The sequence below is a fragment of the Oncorhynchus kisutch genome, linkage group LG13 (assembly GCF_002021735.2).
Source record: "Oncorhynchus kisutch isolate 150728-3 linkage group LG13, Okis_V2, whole genome shotgun sequence".
Classification (NCBI taxonomy): domain Eukaryota; kingdom Metazoa; phylum Chordata; class Actinopteri; order Salmoniformes; family Salmonidae; genus Oncorhynchus; species Oncorhynchus kisutch.
In genome coordinates, this window is record NC_034186.2 from 76,843,506 (window position 1) to 76,864,774 (window position 21,269).

A 21,269-nucleotide genomic window follows, 5' to 3' on the forward strand; every position below is an offset into this window, starting at 1 on the left:
TTCTGCAACCTGACTGGCTGAATGCAATATGCAACATCTGGGACTAACATTCTTAGCCACTCTAGCATGGTGGTGGAAAATAGTGTTTCATAAAGAAAGCACATAGTTTCCCCATATCTTTCTGCCTTCTCGCCACTAAATCAAATTGAGGAAATCGATGCCTTTGCAGCCTGAAAGGAGAATGTTTCATGTAAGAATCGGTCCACCGGGGATACAAGTGTATATAACCGGCTTCATACAATGCCTTTGGACGGTGAGATGAAACCACTCAATATTGCCATCTGCCAGGCTTTGGGCTAAACTCTGTGGCTGTGACAGCTAGTGAGGACCCTGTCTGTCTCTATTAATGCAAGTTCTACTACACTAACTTAGTGAATAAATGTCAGTCACAGTCACTATAACATAAAGTCCACTTCCATCAACATTTCAGTTTGTTCAAATAATAATTTCAATGTTGTTCATGTGTCAGATAATGACAAATTACAATAACTGGCAGTGCTTCACTCCAAAATGATTACGACATGGCACAGGAAACATTTTGAAAATATACAGATTTATTTCAAATGCTAGAACAGGAGAACTGGACTAGCAGTTCTGTAGCTATAAGAAAATACAACTAACAAATCTGAAACATGAGTATAAAAATAAGTGGTCATACAAATGGTGATTTAATTTGTAAAGCAGATATGTCAGCTCTCCAGGTGTTCTATCATTATAACACCCTCTTAATGACAGACACGGACAGTAATACTGAAATATTATGTGCACTCGGATACCATACATGAATTAGTTGTCATCTGGCCATGCTAGAAAATATAGAATAAATGTAACTTTCTAACTATAAATTCTTACTCTTACCCACACCCTAACTCCTGTTTGACTAAATCATGCAATTGCTCAACAGTTCTTCTGTATTAGCCAATTCTATCATGGTCATGTAGTGACTACTACACAAATCCCCTGACCGCCAATTCAGATTGGCCCACTGCCATCAGAGTGAAACGTGAAAAGTTATCAACATAAACAAAAATCAGGCGAGGGGGCATTTCCTCTTTCTAAGGCGTGGGGACTTGGTTGCCTTGGTGATGGCATTCATGAGCAGGCCGGAGAGGCACTTAGGGGCGTCCTGAGAGGAGGGAGGGCAGCATTTCTGGAAGACAGCAGGGGAGGAGGGCTTCTCTGCAGAACAGCGGCTCTCTGCCAGCGTCACTAGCTGGGTTCACAGTCAAAGAGAGAAGTTATGAAAACAACAATATCAAAAAGCCTGCTATATCCTTAGACCTACAATATAACTTTCAGTCTAAGATCCTGTAGACACTTGATGGCCAATCATGTTCATTTTATCCCATTGGGACAACCTGGTTAATATGAGATATGGGGTTGTCTGTGTGAACCTGTATTATTAAGTGTCGAACTCACCTGTATCTGAACACATGCAGTTCTCTGGTCTGCTGGCAGGAGGCAGCATTGGCCCACTAAGTTCTGGACAGGGAGAGCTACAGGGAACCTGAGAGAGCAGATTGCAAGATCATTTCAGTATACTACATCTTTGTTTTACTCGATAATCAAACCAAATCAGTCAAAGGGCTTTGTTAGACAGATATGTACAAATGTCCCTGGATTAAACTAGCTGCTGTAATAAGATACTTGTGAAAGTTATTGTATACTATTGTTTTAAACTTTTGGTAAAGGTCTTTGATACAATGCAAATCTGGAATTATAATGTTATTAACCACGTTTCCATCCACAGTTTTACTGCGAGTAAGGTCATACCGTATAAAATAAAACCACAACAACTGTAATGGAAACAGGAGGTTTCAGTGAAATGTTATAAATGCCAACAGATAACTGTTCGTTTGACATGGTGGGTTCTTTTTGTGTCCGTAAAATGTATTATGTGAGAAATGGAGGTGGAAACAGCTTTATGTGCAAATATTGATATAATAACCATCATAGCAAAGTAATCTTGTAGTCAGGTGATATGGTGTGGTCCTTCCACTACGACTCAGGAAACTATACAGTTTATTAGGCTACAGATGAAATAAATGATCAACTTCACAGGGTAGTGAAAGTGCACAGTGATGAGCTTGATGTTCCTTTCCAATAAATATTAAGGGTCTTATTCTGGTGACATGATGATTGACTGCCATTTGAATTTTTTTTAAATATTGGTCGCTGTTATCCATAATAAATCTCATCATGTAGACTAGCTTACTCACACTGTATCTGCTAGCTGTTGGCTCGAGCGAATGTGCCAAGACCAGAGTTGGCACATTTACTATTTATAACAACCGTTTCTGTGACAAATCTATCAGTAGAGTTGGAAATATGATGGAAACACACTGATCTTTAGATTTTTATTCAGGAAAATGTCAAAATAAATACATTTTGTGTGCACTACAAAAATCAGCAACAAGTCAGTTTGGTGGAAACACACCACTTGTTGAAAAATGGCAATATTTAAAATCTGTCACCAACTGGATGGAAACATAGCTACAGACACCATCTACTACAGTGAAATGTACCCTTTCTGAAAGGTCTGGTTCTGTCACCCAGAAAGATAAACAATCAGGCTGGGCAGCATAAAAATGTGACTGAGGAGGAAAAAGGTCAAATTAAACACACACACACACACACACACACACACACACACACACACACACACACACACACACACACACACACACACACACACACACACACACACACACACACACACACACACACACTTACTTCTTGTTGATGATCTTGTATGTTTCACAGATGTGTCCGAGGGTGTGGGTCTGTGGTGCGGCAGAGGCAGAGTCAAGCTTTTGGTCATAGTCTGGATGAGGGGCGCGGGAGGAGAAACAGGTATACCTCTCCTCACCTTCTCCCACATCACAACAGGAGGAGTTGTGAGGTCTCCCCTTCTGCTCTTCCTCACAGAACCTGTCAAGCACCTCACGCCACTGAGAGGAGAGAGATAAAAAAATATATAATTTTTCACTGTATAGAGGATCCTTTATACAGATGTTTCAGTTTAGTAGCCTTCTTCAGCATAGGTATGAATTGGATCCTTACTTTTCCCATGTTGACAAGTGCAGGTAGGCAGGCCATAGCACATAGCCCACACACACACACTCCTTACCTTTCCCTCAGCACAGGGTAGCACATCCTCCTGCCCCTTACAGCAGTGTTTGAACCCTCTCTCCAGGCGGTTCACGGCCTTTGATTGGCGGGCCAGCCAGCCAAAGCCTGTACGTGGCAGGCACTTGGGGGTGTAGAGAGGGCGGTGCTTGCGTAGATGGCAGACCAATCCGATGTTGTCGAAAGTGGGACGTCCAGGGGGGAAGCTGATGTCAGAGTCTCTGGGAGTAGCTTGGGGGCTCTTCTTGTGCTTCTCCCCTCTGATAGTACGCGGACCGGGCTGGGACCTGGGAGGAAAGGACACAATATATGTAGTCATTAGTTGCCATAAAAAAGGACAATTTGAACTTTACAGTTACCCCTAAACGAGGGCTGTGGAGGTCATGAAATGTTGTCTGCCGGTGATTGTCATGCAAACTTGACAGTAATTGAAAGTTGATTAGGCCTACATGAACACATTTAGCATCTCCTGACTTCCACACATAGCCTACAAGCCACTGATGCCACGGTCAGTCTCACAGTAATTGACAGTTAATTAGGCCTACATGAACACGTTGAGCATCTCCTGACTTCCACGCATAGTCTAAAAGCCACAGATTCAGACCTTAGGACATCTACATTTGAAAAAGTATAATAAATCCATTTAATATAGCCTACACCAGCGGTTCCCAAACTTTTTATAGTCCCGTACCCCTTCAGACATTCAACCTCCAGCTGTGTACCCCCTCTAGCACCAGGGTCAGCCGTGTACCCCCTCTAGCACCAGGGTCAGCTGTGTACCCCCTCTAGCACCAGGGTCAGCTGTGTACCCCCTCTAGCACCAGGGTCAGCTCACACTCAAATGTTTTTGTTGTTGCCATCATTGTAAGCCTGCCACACACACACACTATACGATACATTTATTAAACATAATAATTAGTGTGAGTTTGTCACAACCCGGGTCGTGGGAAGTGACAAAGAGCTCTTATAGGACCAGGGCACAAATAATAATATTATAATAATAATACATCATTTTGCTCTTTATTTAACCATCTTACATATAAAACCTTATTTGTTCATCGAAAATTGTGAATAACTCACCACAGGTTAATGAAAAAGGTGTGCTTGAAAGGATGCACATAACTCTGCAATGTTGGGTTTGTTTGGAGAGAGTCTCAGTCTGAAATCATATTCCACACACAGTCATTCCACACACAGTCTGTGTCTGTATTTAGTTTTCATGCTAATGAGGGCCGAGAATCCACTCTCACATAGGTACGTAGTTGCAAAGGGCATCAGTGTCTTAACAGCGGGATTTGCCAAGGCAGGATACTCTGAGTGCGGCCCTATCCAGAAATCTGGCAGTGGCTTCTGATTGAATTCAATTTTCACATAACCGTTTGTTGTAATTTCGATGAGGCTCTCTTGTTCAGATATCGGTAAGTGGACTGGAGGCAGGGCATGAAAGGGATAACGAATCCAGTTGTTTGTGTAATTTGTTTCAGGAAAGTACCTGCGTAATTGCACACCCAACTCAGCACTCAGGTGCTTCGCTATATCACATTTGATATTGTCCATAAGCTTGAGTTAATTTGCACACAAAAAAACATACAATGATGGAAAGACCTGTGTGTTGTCCTTGTTAATGCAGACAGAGAAGAGCTTCAACTTCTTAATTATAGCCTCTATTTTGTCTCACACATTGAATATAGTTGCGGTGAGTCCCTGTAATCCTAGATTCAGATCATTCAGGCGAGAGAAAAAACACCACCCAGATAGGCCAGTCATGTGAGAAACTCGTCATCATGCAAGCGGACAGACAAGTGAAAATTATGGTCAGTAAAGTCAACTTTATGCTCGGCTCTCAATTTTAAAAAACGTGTCAATACTTTGCCTCTTGATAACCAGCGCACTTCTGTATTTTGTAAAAGTGTTACATGGTCGCTGCCCATATCATTGCACAGTGCAGAAAATACACAAGAATTCAAGGGCCTTTCTTTAACAAAGTTAACCATTTTCACTGTGGTGTCCAAAACATCTTTCAAGCTGTCAGGCATTCCCTTGGCAGCAAGAGCCTCTTGGTGGATGCTGCAGTGTACCCAAGTGGCGTCAGGAGCAACTGCTTGCACGCGCGTTACCACTCCACTATGTCTCCCTGTCATGGCTTTTGCACCATCAGTACAGATACCAACACATCTTGACCACCAAAGTCCATTTTATGTCACAAAGCTGTCCAGTACTTTAAAAATATCCTCTCCTGTTGTCCTGGTTTCCAGTGGTTTGCAGAAGAGGATGTCTTCCTTAATTGACGCCCCATAAACGTAACGGACATATACCAGGAGCTGTGCCCATCATCTCTGTTGACTCATCCAGCTGTAACGCATAGAATTCACTGGCTTGTATGTGAAGCAGTTAATTGTTTCAAAACATCACTGCAATGTCACTGATGCGTCATTAAACTGTTGTTTGATGAAGGCATTGTCTGTATAATTTTGGCCTTTTCCCCCAGCATTGTCCCAGCCATTTCCGCGGCAGCAGAATTAAGTCCTCCACAATAGTATGAGGCTTGCCTGTCCTAGCCACTCGGTAGCTCACTATATAAGACGCTTCTAGCTCCTTCTTATTAATGCTATCTGTTGCTTTTATACATGTCTTACTACTCGAAAGTCATCTTAATTCTTCTTATTTTGTTTCTAAATGTCTGTGCAAGAGGTAAGGTTTCATTGAGTTGTGAGATAGTACTTTTGCACATATAACACACTGTGGCTGAGGAAAGGCACTACTCCCAATATATGTGAACCCCAAATCAATGTAGTTCTCATCATATTTGCGCCTCTTCGATGGTCCAACGTCCCTGTCTGGTGTTCGGTGCTTTCCCGGGTAAGGAGGCAGTAAATCTTCGGCTGCATCAGATTCACAACTGTCAGTGTCGATGCTACCTGGGCTAACAACAAATGTAGAATTACCGATGCTAGCATTGGATGTGTTCGTGGAAGCAGAACAACTTGTGTTGTCAACAGGTACAGTACTGCTGGTAGTAGCAGTACTACCAGTAGAGCTGGTATGTGTCTCTATGAACGCGGGCCTTTAATTATTTATTTTTTTAATCAATTTTTGAGCAAACGGAATAAGCAGCAGCTACGTTTGGCTACGTACGGACCGTTAGTGGAATTCCCACAAGAGAGTAACGGTTAACGTGATTGGATGTTAATTATTTGACTAGGCTACCTGTATTTGACATTGTGTTGTTATTTCGCTGAACACTAGATGGTTTCATTTTATTTTTGGCAGTGAAACGAGGCTACTAAAGCAAGAAAAATATAGTTGTACTGTTTGAAAATGTGAAGAGAAAAAAAAGTATTATAAAACAATTTAAAAAATGTGAATCACACTTATTTGGCGTACTCCCGACGGCAATGCGTACCCAAGTTTGGGAATACCTGGCCTACACCGTCACAATAAATCCCCCAAAATTATTTTAGACAGGTCTAAAGAAACATGATATGAAGAAAATGTAGTCTAAGATGAACAGAGTAGAGTAGAGTAGATTAACTCAGTTGTCCTTATGTCAGTCACTGATCAGACTATGCCATATGGCTGTGTGCTACACTAGTTCATTTAGCAGGCAAGATTGCCACGATATTCTAAGACATTATTTTATAGTATAAAGAACACAATGAACATAGCTGAAATAAAATAGAAAGGATATTTTCTCTAAAACATTTCCAAGAAAGTGCGCACATGCAGCTATTTTTTCATTAACAAAGAAGCAGGTCCTCCTACAGTGAATTCAGAAAGTATTCAGCACAGGTGACTTTTTCCACATTTTGTTACGTTACAGCCTTATTCTAAAATGGATTAAAGAAAACAAATTCTCAATCTACAAACAATACCCCATATTCAGAAAGCAAAACCTTTTTTTTTGCAAACTGAGCTCTGGTCCTTCCTGTTTCCATTGATCATCCTTGAGATGTTTCTACAACTTGGAATCCCACCTATGGTAAATGAATTTGATTGGATATGATTTGGAAAGGCACACACCTGTTTATATAAGGTCCCACAGTTGGCAGTGCACGTCAGAGCAAAAACCAAGCCATGGGGTCGAAGGAATTGTCCATAGAGCTCTGAGACAGGTTTGTGTCGAGGGACAGATCTGGGGAAGGGTACCAAAACATTTCTGCAGCATTGAAGGTCCCCAAGAACACAGTGGGCTCCATCATTCTTAAATGGAAGAAGTTTGGAACCACCAAGACTCCTAGAGCTGGCCATCTGGGCAATCAGGGGAGAACGGCCTTGGTCAGGGAGGTGCCCAAGAACCCGATGGTTACTCTGACAGAACTCCAGAGTTCCTCTGTGGGGATGGTTGTCTTTCTGGAAGGTTCTCCCGTCTCTGCAGTACTCCACCAAACAGGCCTTTACGGTAGAGAGGCCAGACAGAAGTCACTCCTCAGTAAAAGGCACATGACATTCCGCTTGGAGTTTGCCAAAAGGCACCTAAAGGAATCTCAGATCATGAGAAACAAGATTCTCTGGTCTGATGAAACCAAAACTGAACTTTTGGCCTGAATGCAAAGTGTCACGTCTGGAAGAAACCTGCCACCATCCCTATGGTGCAGCATCATGCTGTGGGGAGGGACTGGACAAGTCTCTGAATGTCCTTGAGTGGCCGAGCCAGATCCTGGACTTGAACCCGATCGAACATCTCTGTTGAGACCTGAAAATAGCTGTGCGGTCAACACTCCCCATTCAACCTGACAGAGCTTGAGAGGATCTGCAGAGAAGACTGGGAGAAACTCCCCAAATACAAGTGTGCCAAGTTTGTAGCGTCATACCCAAGAAGAATCCAGGCTGTAATCGGTGCCAACGGTGCTTCAATAAAATACTGAGTAATGGGTCTGAATACTTATGTAAATGTCACATTTCTGTATAAAAATAAATACATGTTTTTGCATTATGGTGTATTGTGTGTAGATTGAGGGGGTAAAAGCGATTTAATCCAGTTTAGAAAAAGGCTGTAACATAACAAAATATGGAAAAAGTCTGAATACTTTCCGAATGTACTTTATATGCTTAATTTTGAGTTATTTATGCAGCTTTAGTTGTCATACAAATGTTAGGCTATAGGTTTTGATATTGAATAGGTTCTAAGGCTGCATGATGCGACTGATGATGCTTTAGAAAAAAGCAGGAAAGTTATGTGCTCTGCTCTGTTTCTCGCGCAGGCTGCACACACTTCATCATTCACAATTTGACAAGCACTTGATAATATTCTCACCCATCAGACTCTTCTTAATTTAATCTGATCTTTACATATAGCCTACTAATATGTGTGGAATTACTTTTGATTAGAATGGCCCACCTCTTCCAGTTTAGATGGACGTCATATTCTATTTGTGCCCTTCTCGTAGGCCTATTATATACAGTGTCGTTTTTTTATTGAAATTGTTGCCACTGTCCACAGAGTAGGCTACCCTTTAACTTGTCCTATTAAAAACATATTCTGCTAATGTCTCCAGTCATATATAGTGTTGTAGAAATGCACGAAATGTGTTCATAAAACGACATTTTTCCCGTTGAAAGAATAAATGTAGGCCTATCTGATACAGCCTAGCCATACTCTAGTCTATGCTATACACGCTCAGCCATGCATTGAATGGTATTTTTTGATTGAGTTGTATTATTAGCCTAAATTATGACCATCCAATCTACTCACATTTCCAATAGTAGGCTATTTTACATAAGAAACAGCATTATGCTTTATTATAAAAGGTGCATTTTTACTGTGAAACATATCTTCCCCAAATATGAAACTCACACACTGCCTGTTTGCCAGTTAGGCTACACCGACAAATATATCAGCACAAGAAAGCTGGGATCCTCTTTTATATAATGGCCAGTCAAAACTCTGTTTTCACACGCAACTGCGCAGTGACGGAGTTTATAAGAACACATGTTTCACTAGGCTCTGTAGGCTATGTGCTCTCTTACCGTGTCCCAGGGGTTCTAGGTCTGTAGGCTATGTGCTCTCTTACGGTGTCCCAGGGGTTCTAGGTCTGTAGGCTATGTGCTCTCTTACCGTGTCCCAGGGGTTCTAGGTCTGTAGGCTATGTGCTCTCTTACCGTGTCCCAGGGGTTCTAGGTCTGTAGGCTATGTGCTCTCTTACGGTGTCCCAGGGGTTCTAGGTCTGTAGGCTATGTGCTCTCTTACCGTGTCCCCTAAGGTCTGCAGGCTGTGTTTGGAGTTATTTGGCCACGTTAGTTATGATACAAACCTTATCAAAACATACAGGCCTATGGGCTAGGCTACATGACGTGCGATTTGAAAAAGTAGGACTAAAAAAGGCATGCGCTGTTTCTTGCCTTACTGCACATGCAGGGAATCATTAAGTGATAATACATCATTCACAAGTGATAATATTACTAATCAGACTATTTTAATCTTGTCTTTACACATACTAAATAATGTGTGTGAAATGTGTTATGATTTAGAATGGACCATTATCATGCCCCTATTGGAATAGGGGAGCTTCCCCATAGTTAATTTTCATCCCAGCCAGGTAGGCTGTACTCCTGTTGTAAATCAAAGCAATGTGCTTAATATTTGGAAAGTTGAGAAATAAATATAGTAGGCCTAGTCAATAGAAAGCTGATGGGATCCTCTTTTTAAAAGAGGCCATACATTTTTTTTTGCGATTGCATAGCCTATAGAAATGTTGCGCAACATGAGCTCATGGGCACTCATGAAGTGTTTGATTAGATTTTCAATTACATTTCTATTGATGTCAGAGTGATCAGAGAGACAGTAAGGTGCTGAGTACCAGCACATTAGCAACTGACTGTTAGCAAGTTTGGTACTCTACTAATGATCATCAGCACCATCAGAGCGCAGTTTTGGAGAAGCCTAGTTACTGTGACTAAACAGTCACGTAATACAGTCACCAAAACAGCCCTACTCTAAACCTAAAGTAAACCGGTCTCTCTCTCTTCTTACTTGTGACAAGTGTTGGGGTTAAAGGTGAAGCCAGGTTCAGGTATGGGGGAGGAGCCTGCCCCCTGGGTGGTCGGCAGGTAGGTGGGGTTTGGGTTTTCCCTATGGAAACAGCTCAGTCTGTCCCCGCGCTCCTTCTTGCAGCAGTGGTAGTGGCGAGTCTTCACGGAGAACTCATCACTACAGAATGTGGACAGGGCCTGTTCCCACTGTAAGTGACATATACAAACATCAATTCACACATGAGAAATAGAGATAAAAGAAGTCCTAAAATGGTGAAGGTAAAGCTTTAGCCCTCATGAACACCTTCCCCTCTACACAGCTATACAGATAGACGCCAAGGATGATCTGTAGTGTCTGTATGCGCTTTCCTTCTCCTGAGTCTCATCTTCCCTATGCATCCTCTGTCTTCACTACTATTGTCTCGGGTTGGGTTAAATGCAGAAGACACATTTCAGTTGAATGCATAGGTATTCCCCTTTTCCTTATCTTCCCTAGACATCATCATCACTACTACCGTCTCATCTCCCCTAGACATCATCTGTCCTCATCAATACTACATCTGTGCACATAGAAGGCGGTTCTGTTGGTACAATAGGAGTGAACGGACCAGAACTGAACCCGACGGGACAGAATGGAACAGGACAGAATCAAATGTTGCCACAGAAACACTCACCGCCTGTGTAACGCAGCACAGCGTCACTTCCTGGACCTGCTGTGTCCCGTTCCTATGGCAACATGCGCTGTACCAGGACTCTATCCGGTTGACGGCATCACCTTGACGACGAAGGTAGCCAAAGCCTGTCTGGGGTAAGGAGTAGGCAGGGTACCGGGGACGACGGCTGCTATGGAGACAGATGGCCTGGAGGTTGTTAGGGGATGGCTGGCCAGGGGGGAAGAGGACACTGGGGTGGGAATCCCCAAACGAGCGAGGCCCAGCCATCGGCCGACCTCCAGGTGTAAAGTCTGTGTCCAGGTGCAGGGTGATCTCCCTCTGGGTGATGTCTACGTCAGCTGCCCTGGAGCCCGCTGAGAACACACACTTCTGTTACTGTACCTCCCTCACACAGGATACAACACACACGTCATACTCCATTGGCTGTGTGATATGAAGTATACCAGCAGGGAAGGCATCGCCACCCACCTCTCTCCTTGAGGACTTTGAGCAGGTAAGGCTTCATATGTTCATGGGTGACCTCTCTCTGCTCCATGCCAGGAAACTCTATACAGTGACAGACAGGAGTTGGTACTGACAGCCATACACTAATAACATGTCATGTGCCTACACTGTATTAATTACTTGGCAGAATGTCATGGGCATAGGAGAGGATGTGTCCCAAATACTTTGGAATACTTTCCTTCTCTCGTCTCCTTTCTTTCATTAACACTGACAGATCTGTGAATAGGCTGGATAGAACAAACCCACCTCTCCTATGGGTTACAGTTAGTTATGGTTAGAACACACTCAGCTATGGGTTACAGTTAGAACACACTCACCTATGGGTTACAGTTAGTTATGGTTAGAACACACTCAGCTATGGGTTACAGTTAGAACACACTCACCTATGGGTTACAGTTATAACACACTCAGCTATGGGTTACAGTTATAACACACTCACCTATGGGTTACAGTTAGAACACACTCACCTATGGGTTACAGTTATAACACACTCACCTATGGGTTACAGTTATAACACACTCACCTATGGGTTACAGTTGGAACACACTCAGCTATGGGTTACAGTTATAACACACTCACCTATGGGTTACAGTTAGAACACACTCACCTATGGGTTACAGTTAGAACACACTCACCTATGGGTTACAGTTAGAACACACTCAGCTATGGGTTACAGTTATAACACACTCACCTATGGGTTACAGTTGGAACACACTCACCTATGGGTTACAGTTAAAACACACTCACCTATGGGTTACAGTTAGTTATGGTTAGAACACACTCTCCTATGGGTTACAGTTATAACACACTCACCTATGGGTTACAGTTAGAACACACTCACCTATGGGTTACAGTTAGAACACACTCAGCTATGGGTTACAGTTATAACACACTCACCTATGGGTTACAGTTGGAACACACTCACCTATGGGTTACAGTTAGAACACACTCACCTATGGGTTACAGTTAGTTATGGTTAGAACACACTCACCTATGGGTTACAGTTAGAACACACTCACCTATGGGTTACAGTTAGTTATGGTTAGAACACACTCACCTATGGGTTACAGTTAGAACACACTCACCTATGGGTTACAGTTAGTTATGGTTAGAACACACTCTCCTATGGGTTACAGTTAGAACACACTCACCTATGGGTTACAGTTATAACACACTCACCTATGGGTTACAGTTATAACACACTCACCTATGGGTTACAGTTAGAACACACTCACCTATGGGTTACAGTTAGAACACACTCACCTATGGGTTACAGTTATAACACACTCACCTATGGGTTACAGTTGGAACACACTCACCTATGGGTTACAGTTAGAACACACTCACCTATGGGTTACAGTTAGTTATGGTTAGAACACACTCTCCTATGGGTTACAGTTATAACACACTCACCTATGGGTTACAGTTAGAACACACTCACCTATGGGTTACAGTTAGAACACACTCAGCTATGGGTTACAGTTATAACACACTCACCTATGGGTTACAGTTGGAACACACTCACCTATGGGTTACAGTTAGAACACACTCACCTATGGGTTACAGTTAGTTATGGTTAGAACACACTCACCTATGGGTTACAGTTAGAACACACTCACCTATGGGTTACAGTTAGTTATGGTTAGAACACACTCACCTATGGGTTACAGTTAGAACACACTCACCTATGGGTTACAGTTAGTTATGGTTAGAACACACTCTCCTATGGGTTACAGTTAGAACACACTCACCTATGGGTTACAGTTATAACACACTCACCTATGGGTTACAGTTATAACACACTCACCTATGGGTTACAGTTATAACACACTCACCTATGGGTTACAGTTAGAACACACTCACCTATGGGTTACAGTTAGAACACACTCACCTATGGGTTACAGTTAGAACACACTCAGCTATGGGTTACAGTTATAACACACTCACCTATGGGTTACAGTTATAACACACTCACCTATGGGTTACAGTTAGAACACACTCACCTATGGGTTACAGTTAGAACACACTCACCTATGGGTTACAGTTATAACACACTCACCTATGGGTTACAGTTATAACACACTCACCTATGGGTTACAGTTAGAACACACTCACCTATGGGTTACAGTTAGTTATGGTTAGAACACACTCACCTATGGGTTACAGTTATAACACACTCACCTATGGGTTACAGTTATAACACACTCACCTATGGGTTACAGTTAGAACACACTCAGCTATGGGTTACAGTTAGAACACACTCACCTATGGGTTCCCAGAGTCCCCCAAAGTCCACCTCCCTCTGGGTTATATCAGGCTCTAGCTGACTCTCCCCTGGAAGACATATACACACAGCACTGTGAAGGCATTGAAACACACACACACACACACACACACACACACACACACACACACACACACACACACACACACACACACACACACACACACACACACAAACAAACCTTGCAGGAGCTCCTCTATGTCAAAGGAGGCCTCTCGCTGTAACATGCCAGGCCTATCTATGGAAGGGATGAGAGAATGTAAACAGACATAAAAACACAGAGACCAGCACACATGCACACTGGTTACATAAGCCATCACACTCTGACCATGTAATGTCAGTACTGTTGTCCACCACCTAGATATCACATAGAAATATGACTTATAGATATGTTATTCTCATTGAAAGCAAGTCTAAGAAGCGGAAGATCTGTTCTATGTGCGCTATTTCTATCATTCCAATTTCTTAAGTTACATTTTTGCTTCTGGTTTTGTATACCAGCTTCAAACAGCTTAAAATACAAATATTTTGCTTATTGAAAAGGAATTTCATAGCGGTTTAGATGGTACAATGATTCTCTACACTATACATTGCTTGTTTTGTCACAAACTGAAATTAGGCTATTAGAATTTTAGCAACCAGGAAATTGCGGGGCCAATTCAGCATATTGCACCTTTAATTAACATGGTGTGAATTCTCTAGTCTAGATGTTTGTTATACCTAAAATAATAGTTATACTGTTAGTACACTTGGACAAAGTTGTTCCACACTAAACTGGTGGAATGGAATGTATCACGTCCAACAAATAATGTTTTTCTTCATGATCTCGATAGTGCATAAAAATGGCCTCTTCTGCGCACTTCTAACATACCATGCACAAACAGAAGGTGAGCCATAAACATACCAGTACATAAAACAAGGACAAAAAGAACTGATGATTCCATGCAAAAAACCTCGTATGCTACAAACCTTCAGATGCCGCGGACACCAGCACTAATGCACACCAGCAGGCTAGAGCCCAAGACCAACCCATTTCGAGTACTGACACGGGAGGTGTCTGATATCCTTGTCTTCTTTCACAGGACTGTTTCCACTCTCTCTGTTTCGCCCCTTTTCACCACCCCACTCTCTTTCCCTGTGTTTCGCAGTCGTTCCAAAGCCACGTCAAGTTCAGGAAACAACACTTGAGCGTCAAATCAAGGTCCTTACTTTTCAAACCGTTAAGTCTTTTTGGAGCGGTATGAAATAGAGAATGAGAGTTGTGAGAGGGCATAAATACATGTATATTTGTTTTGTGATTGGAGGGAAAAGAAGGAGGGATATTTTCCACCATGAGTCAGCAGTGGCGTGTTTTCATGGAAGGAAGCCAGGCTTCTCCCAAAAATGGGCAAATAAAATAAATAAATAATTGTCCTTCATTTCGCAAGAGGGTGAATTTATCACACTGGAGAAAGCATCGAAACGAGCGAAACAGCGCCTCCCTGTATGTGTAGCGTCGAATGCAAGGGAAGCCAGCAAGCATTTGACCTCCCTTGATAAAACAAGTATAAAGTCATAGCCAATCGGTGTTGAGCTAATCCGAGTGAGCTCAACTGTGAATGGTCCTGGCACACCCAAAAATGTGTCAAGGAAGCCAGTTTGGACTTGGCTGCACTCCAACCACATCATGTCACATCCAGAGCCAAATTTCATTGACAGAAACAATTTGAATCTTGTTGTGTTGTTATCCTCCAGTGACTAGCTAGCTAAGATAGTCCCTTTCCTAAATTAGCCATGGATGAAGATAATGATTTGGACGTGTGGTTTGACTTAATTCTCTATAATGGCAAATGATTATAAGAGTGATTCTGATCCAACCATAAATACATACATTGTGCCCCTGGCCTGAGAGGATGGAAGTTCAATATGTAGCTAGATGTAGAAGGCTAATGTTAACTAGCTGGCTCATCGTTTCCCATGAAAAAAGGTTAGGCTAGGGAACAAGCATTTTAGCCAGGTAGCCTAGGACAACAAAAAATAAAGGTGTGTACTGTATGACAGAGTCATAGACCATTTCATCAACATGAAAGAGAGGAGGATGGCATTGGCATTTCTCTACAACATGTGCGTGCATGCACACAGGCACTCACACACACTCACAAATCAGAACCATGGACAGCCACATCATATTTAGCTTATGTCGATTGGACTAAATTATTTTTGGTATCTTTTAGTTGTCACTGTATTAAACTAAGCATGATTTGATTATGTTGAAATGATGAAGTTGAAATGGTGCTGGAATTGAGGAGGCAGCTACTGTTTTCTTTGCGACTTGAGTAACTCTCTGTGGTTATAAATCAATAGTTGTTTAGTAGCCTGAAAATAATATGTTTTTAACCTTAACATAAAATATTCTTCATTCGGAATGATATAAACATTAAAATATCGTTAAGAAATTCTCAGCAATCTAAATCGGAGTACATTTTTCATCAGTACTAAACACAATTTTCACGTTGACACTGAGCATACTCAAATTGGTCAGCATGAAATAACTATTTCCATTCCTATAACACCATCTGCAGAAACTAAAATTATCTTGTTGGGCAAATCCAGGTAGTGACTCCCGGGTTAAGTAACATTTCTTCCATTTGGTGCCTAATGAACATGACCCAGGACAAGCATCATGATCCCACTATTTAAAAGGGCAATGCCTATGGGCTCTGTGTGCCATTAGCACAAACCTGCTATAGTTCCTGAGTATTATCATTATCATCAAATTGTAATTTGGCAATGGGATATAGGTCAAATAGATTAGGAACAGATTCACTCTCGGGATCAGAGGGTTCCCACTCCATTCAGCAGGGGCATGGTGACAACAGTGTTAACATCTTTATACACAACTTCTACTAAAGCTGTTGGGCAGTCACAATCAGCATAACAACAATCAATCCATAATACATTAATTGCTCCACTCATATAGTTATTTATTTACTAAAAACGTATTCAAATCAATCAGTCAGTTTACAAAAAAAATCTTTCAGTTTCCAAATCATAATTAAAACCCAATTAATAATTTAGAATTACAAGACTTAGTGAGTCACGTTAGTTCTATCACTCAAAGTTAAATCCCTCGACTTAACACACACTGGCAGAATGTACATTTACATACAATATATTCAACTTATAATTCTAGTATGAACTTTTCTCATCATGGTCATAATTACAGATCAGTATCTTAATGCATTCTTAGTCTAAATTACTATAATTTTTTGCAGTGGGTAGACCTCTACAATCAACTTGATACCCCAAATAAACAATTTAGGGCAACCCTAAATCAATTACGGGCACAGTTGACCAACCCCCCCTTCATGCACTTATTCTTCTGGCATCTCTTCGTTGTCATCTTCAGATAGCTTCACAGTTCAAAGTGGATGGCCCATGATAATGTCCCAGTTTCACTGTCTCACCTGGGCCGCCACCACCTTTACCACCCATTATGTCTTGTCCATTTGTCAACCAGTATACCAGCAACATGGGAAAAGTTTGGAACAGATCTCTTTCCATGCTCCCTTCACATGGACTCATGTCGCACTCTTGAGAGAAAAGGCATGACAGAAAAGGCAGTTGATAGCTTCGACTGGATGCTGTGTACAAGTTGCTGGTTTCGGACTCAGGTCTCAGGACTCAGGTCTCAGGTCTCAGAACTCAGGTCTCAGGTCTCAGGTCTCAGGACTCAGGACTCAGGACTCAGGTCTCAGGACTCAGGACTCAGGTCTCAGGACTCAGGACTCAGAACTCAGGACTCAGGACTCAGGACCTAGGTCTCAGGTCTCAGGACTCAGGACTCAGGACTCAGGACTCAGGTCTCAGGTCTCAGGACTCAGGTCTCAGGACTCAGGTCTCAGGACTCAGGACTCAGGTCTCAGGACTCAGGATTCAGGTCTCAGGTAGAAGTGGTGAAGGACCAAACTGAACACCATTGTCATGTCTTTGGCATCATTAAACTGAAGACTGTTTAGTTTATCAAATCAATTCTCAGTAATTATTATTACGTTATTAACTAATCAGTAATTAACTAGGAAGTCGGGGCACCAAGGAAAATATTCAGATTACAAAGTTATAATTTTACTAATATAACTTTCAGATATTTTAATTTCAGATCAATTTGTCTTCTAATTAATGAATTATTCTGTACCTCACGTCAGTCTCATTCCAAACATCGTAAATGGTTGGTTATCTGCACGAACCCAGTTTTCACTATGAGTCATCCATACATCAATTGTCTCAATCATTTATTTATTTATTAACTAACTAAATAATCACAGAAATGCACACCCAAACAAACAAGTAGATATGGTTACAAGGAAATGATAGGAGAATGTGCCCTAGTGGGCTAAACCGGCATGGCGGCTTGTTAGACAAAGGGACTGAGAAGGGCGCGAAAGATAAAAGACACTACAATGTTGATAATTATAACAATTGAAATGCTAATCCTTTGCACATGAACGCTCACTCATTCGGGAATAATTGCAATCCATATATATACACTGCTCAAAAAAATAAAGGGAACACTTAAACAACACAATGTAACTCCAAGTCAATCACACTTCTGTGAAATCAAACTGTCCACTTAGGAAGCAACACTGATTGACAATAAATTTCACATGCTGTTGTGCAAATGGAATAGACAACAGGTGGAAATTATAGGCAATTAGCAAGACACACCCAATAAAGGAGTGGTTCTGCAGGTGGTGACTTCTCAGTTCCTATGCTTTCTGGCTGATGTTTTGGTCACTTTGGAAAGCTGGCGGTGCTTTCACTCTAGTGGTAGCATGAGACGGAGTCTACAACCCACACAAGTGGCTCAGGTAGTGCAGCTCATCCAGGATGGCACATCAATGCGAGCTGTGGCAAGAAGGTTTGCTGTGTCTGTTAGCGTAGTGTCCAGAGCATGGAGGCGCTACCAGGAGACAGGCCAGTACATCAGGAGACGTGGAGGAGGCCGTAGAAGGGCAACAACCCAGCAGCAGGACCGCTACCTCCGCCTTTGTGCAAGGAGGAGCAGGAGGAGCACTGCCAGAGCCCTGCAAAATGACCTCCAGCAGGCCACAAATGTGCATGTGTCTGCTCAAACAGTCAGAAACAGACTCCATGAGGGTGGTAATGAGGGCCCGACGTCTACAGGTGGGGGTTGTGCTTACAGCCCAACACCGTGCAGGACGTTTGGCATTTGCCAGAGAACACCAAGATTGGCAAATTCGCCACTGGCGCCCTGTGCTCTTCACAGATGAAAGCAGGTTCATACTGAGCATGTGTGACAGACATGACAGTCTGACAGCCATGGAGAACGTTCTGCTGCCTGCAACATCCTCCAGCATGACCGGTTTGGCGGTGGGTCAGTCATGGTGTGGAGTGGCATTTCTTTGGGGGGCCGCACAGCCCTCCATGTGCTCGCAAGAGGTAGCCTGACTGCCATTAGGTACCGAGATGAGATCCTCAGACCCCTTGTGAGACCATATGCTGGTGCGGTTGGCCCTGGGTTCCTCCTAATGCAAGACAATGCTAGACCTCATGTGGCTGGAGTGTGTCAGCAGTTCCTGCAAGAGGAAGGCATTGATGCTATGGACTGGCCCGCCCGTTCCCCAGACCTGAATCCAATTGAGCACATCTGGGACATCATGTCTCGCTCCATCCACCAATGCCACGTTGCACCACAGACTGTCCAGGAGTTGGCGGATGCTTTAGTCCAGGTCTGGGAGGAGATCCCTCAGGAGGCCATCTGCCACCTCATCAGGAGCATGCCCAGGCATTGTGGTCATACAGGCACGTGGAGGACACACACATTTACTGAGCCTCATTTTGACTTGTTTTAAGGACATTACATCAAAGTTGGATCAGCCTGTAGTGTGGTTTTCCACTTTAATTTTGAGTGTGACTCCAAATCCAGACCTCCATGGGTTAATACATTTGATTTCCATTGATAATCTTTGTGTGATTTTGTTGTCAGCACATTCAACTATGTAAAGAAATAAATAAATATTTCATTCATTCAGATCTAGGATGTGTTATTTTAGTGCTCCCTTAATTTTTTTGAGCAGTGTATTTATGCTCAGTGTGTCGTCGTGATCTCTGTTGGAAAGTTTGTTTCTGTTGGTGATAAAATCATTTACATGTTTAAAGAAAATGATTAAATAATTCCACTCTGAAACCATATAATTGTATGAAATGTATTACAATCATAGAACTATAATCTGATGATGTGTGTAGTTGTAGTCAGAATTAGAACAAGGACCTTTTGTTCCTTTTTAGTACGTATGTCACGTTCTGACCATAGTTCTTTGTGTTTTCTTTGTTTTAGTGTTGGTCAGGATGTGAGCTGAGTAGGCATTCTATGTTGTGTGTCTAGTTTTCCCGTTTCTATGTTTGACCTGATATGGTCCTCAATCAGAGGCAGGTGTTAGTCATTGTCTCTGATTGGGAACCATATTTAGGTAGCCTGTTTTGTGTTGGGTTTTGTGGGTGGTTGTCTTCGTGTGTCTGCACCAGATAGAACTGTTTCGGTTTTTTTTCACATTTGTTGTTTTGTAGTGTTCACATCGTCTTTATTAAACATGATGCACACTAACCACGCTGCGCTTTGGTCCTCTCCTTCGTCCACAGAAGAAAGCCGTTACAGAACCACCCACCAACCAAGGACCAAGCGGTGTGTTAACAGGCAGGAGAGGCAGCGATATCAGGACTCCTGGACATTGGAGGATGTTTTAAACGGCAAGGGTTGCTATACATGGGAGGAGATCCTGGCTGGAAGGGATCGCCTGCCGTGGGAACAGGTGGAGGAAGCTAGGAGAGAGGAGCCAGCGATATGAGGGAACACGGTTTCCCGTCTCTCCCCGAGGAGCTGCCAGGGTCTCCCGTCTCTCCCCCAGGAGCTGCCAGGGTCTCCCGTCTCTCCCCCCAGGAGCTGCCAGGGTCTCCCGTCTCTCCCCCCCCCAGGAGCTGCCAGGGTCTCCCGTCTCTCCCCCCCCCAGGAGCTGCCAGGGTCTCCCGTCTCTCCCCCCCCAGGAGCTGCCAGGGTCTCCCGTCTCTCCCCCCCCAGGAGCTGCCAGGGTCTCCCGTCTCTCCCCCCCCCAGGAGCTGCCAGGGTCTCCCGTCTCTCCCCCCCCCAGGAGCTGCCAGGGTCTCCCGTCTCTCCCCCCCCCAGGAGCTGCCAGGGTCTCCCGTCTCTCTCCCCCCCCCAGGAGCTGCCAGGGTCTCTTCACCCCCCCCAGGGTCTCTCTGCCAGGGTCTCTTCACCCCCCCCAGGGTCTCTCTGCCAGGGTCTCCTACCTGTCCGCCAGGAGCTCTCTGCCAGGGTCTCCTACCTGTCCGCCAGGAGCTGCCAGGGTCTCTCTGCCAGGGTCTCCTACCTGTCCGCCAGGAGCTGCCAGAGCTCAGAAGTTTACATACACTAAGTTGACTGTGCCTTTTAAACAGCTTTAAACAGCTTTGAAAATTCCATGAAGTTGAAATGTAGTAACACTCTTGGTTACTACATGATTCCATATGTGTTACTTTGTACTTTTGATGTTTTCACTATTATTCTACAATGTAGAAAATAGTAAGAATAAAGAAAAACCCTTCAACGAGTAGGTGTGTCCAAACTTTTGACTGTTTACTGTAGGTATTAGACTCAGTCAGGGACAAGATGAAAATGTCAGCGCATGCCCTAAGTACGTCCTGTTAATCCGTCT

The 21,269-nt window shown here is 43.1% G+C and overlaps 1 protein-coding gene across 1 annotated transcript; it reads right to left on the minus strand.

Annotated features, from left to right (window-relative positions):
- Positions 1 to 532: 532 nt before the first annotated feature.
- Positions 533 to 14,904, minus strand: ecm1b (extracellular matrix protein 1b). Its single transcript, XM_031787476.1, has 10 exons — positions 14,530 to 14,904; positions 13,742 to 13,798; positions 13,542 to 13,610; positions 11,241 to 11,318; positions 10,773 to 11,125; positions 10,100 to 10,305; positions 3,131 to 3,416; positions 2,734 to 2,951; positions 1,420 to 1,507; positions 533 to 1,213 (listed from the first exon to the last, which is right to left on the minus strand). The coding sequence occupies exons 1-10, from the start codon at positions 14,591 to 14,593 to the stop codon at positions 1,031 to 1,033; spliced, it is 1,602 nt and encodes a 533-aa protein (XP_031643336.1). The 5' UTR covers positions 14,594 to 14,904; the 3' UTR covers positions 533 to 1,030.
- Positions 14,905 to 21,269: the final 6,365 nt, after the last annotated feature.

Coding starts and splice junctions, on each gene's coding strand:
- ecm1b (XM_031787476.1), bottom strand. CDS start 14,593: ATGGGTTGGTCTTGGGCTCTAGCCTGCTGGTGTGCATTAGTGCTGGTG. Junction 11,126..11,240: donor CAAAGTCCTCAAGGAGAGAG/GTGGGTGGCGAT, acceptor GTGTGTTCTCAG/CGGGCTCCAGGGCAGCTGAC. Junction 3,417..10,099: donor AACCCCAACACTTGTCACAA/GTAAGAAGAGAG, acceptor CTTTCCTCCCAG/GTCCCAGCCCGGTCCGCGTA.